This window comes from Culex quinquefasciatus, chromosome 2 (assembly GCF_015732765.1).
Source record: "Culex quinquefasciatus strain JHB chromosome 2, VPISU_Cqui_1.0_pri_paternal, whole genome shotgun sequence".
Taxonomy (NCBI): domain Eukaryota; kingdom Metazoa; phylum Arthropoda; class Insecta; order Diptera; family Culicidae; genus Culex; species Culex quinquefasciatus.
The window spans coordinates 156,067,621-156,071,446 of NC_051862.1; the positions used below are offsets into that span (position 1 = coordinate 156,067,621).

General features: G+C 43.9%; 1 protein-coding gene across 2 annotated transcripts; it reads right to left on the reverse strand.

The window, feature by feature from the left end:
* Nucleotides 1-324: 324 nt before the first annotated feature.
* Nucleotides 325-2,833, reverse strand: LOC6051595 (zinc finger protein 260). Of its 2 annotated transcripts, none has more exons than XM_038256922.1 (3): nt 2,731-2,833; nt 2,545-2,666; nt 325-2,474 (listed from the first exon to the last, which is right to left on the reverse strand). In XM_038256922.1, the coding sequence occupies exons 2-3, from the start codon at nt 2,574-2,576 to the stop codon at nt 440-442; spliced, it is 2,067 nt and encodes a 688-aa protein (XP_038112850.1). In that variant the 5' UTR covers nt 2,577-2,666; nt 2,731-2,833; the 3' UTR covers nt 325-439. The 2 variants fall into 2 exon arrangements, with proteins under 2 accessions (XP_038112850.1, XP_038112851.1); XM_038256923.1 differs by having other exon boundaries at nt 2,545-2,663; nt 2,731-2,810.
* Between the last annotated feature and the right edge of the window lie 993 nt (nt 2,834-3,826).

The following is a 3,826-nucleotide window of genomic DNA, read 5'->3' on the forward strand; positions in this document are numbered from 1 at the left end:
ACTGCCATTATATTCATTCGTTTTAGGTTTATTCAAACACGTAGTCTCCGTGAATGAACTTGAGTCGACATGACAACGGATGGGACTGAACGCACAACTGAATGCGTTCCATTTTTCATATCGTTCCAAGAGAGCCTAATGAATTCAGTGTTTCTATATTTTCTGGTTAGTTGTTTTTGGATGAGTTTTGCAAAACTCTGTATTTTCTGTAAAGTCATTGCGAATATTTTTAAAAAATTTCGTCATCACAATATGAATATAAAAAAAAAACATTCCTTTTGTATGAGTTAATTTTATTCAATTTTAAGAAAGAAAGCCTTACAATCTACGTCCTGCCTGCACGAAATGTTAACAAAATAAAGATTCCTACTTCATACGGTGAAACGTTTTCCCCTAATCACTTCTAGCAAAAATATCTCAAAAATAAAGCGAAGTTCGCTCACGAGTACGACTCAATCCCATGCGCCTTCTTGAGGTGCGTATCGAGCGAGCTCTTGTAGTCGAACTGCTTGAAGCAGCGATCACACGCGAACGCCCGCACCGTTTCGTGCGACTTGAGATGCCGCCGGAAGTTGCCCTTGGTGGAGAACACCTTGGCGCAGATTTCGCACGTGTACGACTCCAGGTCACGCGAGGCGTGCGTTTTGGTGTGCGCGTACAGTTCCTTCTTGTCGGTGAACTCTTTGCGACACTGGTAACAGTAAAATGGGACTCGGGACGTGTGGTAGTGGAAGTGGTTCTGATAGAGTTCGAAGTTGCCGAGGGTGCGTTCGCAGATTTGACACTGGGTGGGGGCGGTGTCGTCGGCTTCGTTGTACGTGCTCGCCATGAGGTCGTAGTCTTCGGCCAGGGTTGGTCCGCACTTGTCGCACTTCTCGGCGTTGCTGCAGAGGTGAGTTTTGTGGTGATCGCGGAGTTGGGACATTTCGTCGAAACGGGCGAAGCAAAGAGGGCAGCGCAGCTTGCCGCAGACTTCGCCGTTTTCCGGATCTTCCTCGGATTGTTCCAGGGATTTCATGTTTTCCAGGAAGTCGGTCGTGTTGTTGGCCACGTGTTCCGCTTCGTGCTTGAGCAAAGGTTCCTCGTCGGTGAACGTTTCCGGACAGTAGTTGCACGAGAAGTACAGCACGTTTGTGTCCAGCGTGATGTCGTGAACGCCCATGTGCATCTCCAGGGCACGCTTGTAGTAGAAGCGTCGATCGCACACGTTGCACTTGAACTTGTTCCGACCGGAACCGTCGTTTTCGTTGTTGGTGTTGGTGCTTGGGATGATGCGATGCTTCTTACTTCGTGGGAAGTGAACTCGGAACATGTGGTCCTTGTGACTGGCCTTGTAGCAGAACACCTTGTCGCACATTGTGCACGCAATCACGTGATTCTCCTGAAGCTTTTCATGATACTGGAGTTGACACTTTTGATTAAACGTTTTGTGGCACCGATCGCACTTGTACGCGTTGGCAGCGATGTGCACCGTCTTTTCGTGTGTGCAAACCGTGCTCTTGTGATTAAACCTCTTGTCACAGTACGAACATTTGTAGGGTTTCTCCCCAGTGTGAAGTCGCATATGAATCGCTAATCTTTCCTCGTTATCTAGAACCTTATTGCATAGATCACATTTTAACGCCTTCTTGACCTTCTCGTGAATCCTCGAGTGAACAATCAGATTCGACTGATGATTGAAGCACTTCATGCAGATCTTGCACTGATACGGCTTTTCCCCCGTATGAAGTCGCATGTGAACCTGCAGCTTGTCGTCACTCTTGAACACCTTCCCACAGGTAACACACGAGAAAATATTGTCCACCCCGTTCTCCCCGTGAACCTTCTCGTGACAGGTCAACGTACTCTGCGTCCTGAACTTCTTGTCGCACATCCGACACTCGAACGTCGGTTCTTCGCTGTGCGTCCGGCTATGTTTCTCCAGCTTGGCCTTTGAATCAAACAACTTCGCACAAACATCACAGCTGAACGTCAACTTCTGATCCACCACGATCGCCGTATGCTGTGGAACGAGCAGCGAGTTACTCCCGGAAGCCACCGGCGAAGGCTGCACGCTGTAAGCCCCGGGATGCTGATGTTGCTGCTGCTGATGGTGCACCTGCTGGTCAACCGTCGAGCTGATCGTGGACGCATTGGAATGCTCGTGATGGTACTCGTGGGATAGGTGGAAGACCTGCTGTTGCTGCTGATGCTGTTGTTGTTGCTGAGCGATCGCGTACGAATTGGCCACCAACTGCAGGTCGAGCGGTTTGCTGTAGTAAATGGGCTTCTGGTCCAGCTGATGGGCGTCCTGGTAGTGGTGGCCCGCACTCTGGCTGTAGTTCACCGGTGGCGTTGCGGCGCCACTGTGCGGAGGAGCAATGACAGTTTCCTGCTTCAGCACGATCGGTGGATTCGGGACCTTCAGGAAGGACGTCGACGCGCCAGGCTGGAAGAATCCGGACCCACTCGGAAGTGGTTGATTCGGAGCGGCACTACGGAGAAGGATTGGATTTGTAAACAAACAGTGCATCATGCTCAAGAATACTTAGATAACAAACTTACTACAGTTTGTTGTTGTACGCGTTGTAGTCCATTTCTCTAGTTTTTGAGGATTTTATTTGCTGGTCAACGAGAGTACATCCAATTTCATCCAAACAGGTTGACCAAAAACGGTAAATCGACTTCTTAAAACAAAGCATTATATTAATTCAATGCCATAATAAAATAAAAAATCAAATTAATACTTACAATTCCAAAATATCAACCTAATTCCTACGAGCTACGCGGCATCACAACACAAAGTTATAAAAATTTCTGCACCTTGCAAGTGACAGTCGGCGTTGAACACATCAGTCGACGTAAAGAAACGTCAAATATCAAAAGAGCGGGCTATGTCGACTCTTTAGGTATTCAAAATGATGACCGGCTTGTGTGCGAGTTTTTCTATAGGGAACTTCGCAAAACCACGTGCAGGGTGTGCTGCTGTGCAGTTGGGTCAAATCATTTTGAAAAGAGTTTGTGGAACTGCTGTCGAGCAGTTTTTTCTACTTATTTTTTCAACGTTTTTATTATGGATTGAACTGTTGTTTGTTTAATTTCAATCATTGGTTATTTTGTTTAAATATATCAGTGCCCGGTAATAGATAGTTAAACCTGTAAATAAATTTTACCTGTGAAACTGAAATTTCAATGTTGTTTCAATTAAGATGAACTTAAAGAAATAATTAAAATTGTGGAAAAAGTAGTAAATTCAACTAAAAATAATTCATTTAATTTTTTTTCCAAAATTGTGTCAGTTTTAGAAACATTAAAATTCATTTTAATTAAATTATTTTTGTATTAAGGACGTTGCAAATATTTTCAAAGTCAATGTCTAGTTTCATACTTATTATTTTAAGACAACTGTACTGGTGTACAAGGCATTCAAAAATTGTTTATTAACAAGTTGAAAAGTAGTTTCAATTTTCCGTTCTGTTTTGCAAAATATTAAATTAGTTATTTTTTTTTAATGGGGTAATTCTCTGCCAACTCACATGAAATCGGGAAAATATGCCCCGACTTCTCTTCGGTTTTCGTCAAATTTTGTCCTCAGGGAAAACCCTGATCATGAATCCGAGGCCCGTTTTTCGATATCTTGGACGAGAGGGGCAGTGCGACCCCTTTCATTTTTGAATATGCGGAAAAGAGGTGTTTTTTCAATAATTTGCAGCCTGATAAGCTGATGAGATGGAAATTTGGTGTCAAAGGGACTTTTATGTAAAATTGGATACCTGATTTGAAGGCGTATTAAAAATTTCGAAAAATCATATTTTTCACCATAAAAAACTAATAAATAGTTTAAAAA

Bases quoted from the DNA above. Each gene is read 5' to 3' on its own strand.
- LOC6051595 (XM_038256922.1), bottom strand. From the start codon at position 2,576: ATGGACTACAACGCGTACAACAACAAACTGTA. The intron at 2,475-2,544 runs GTAAGTTTGTTA...CCTTCTCCGTAG, and splicing joins GCGTACAACAACAAACTGTA to TGCCGCTCCGAATCAACCAC.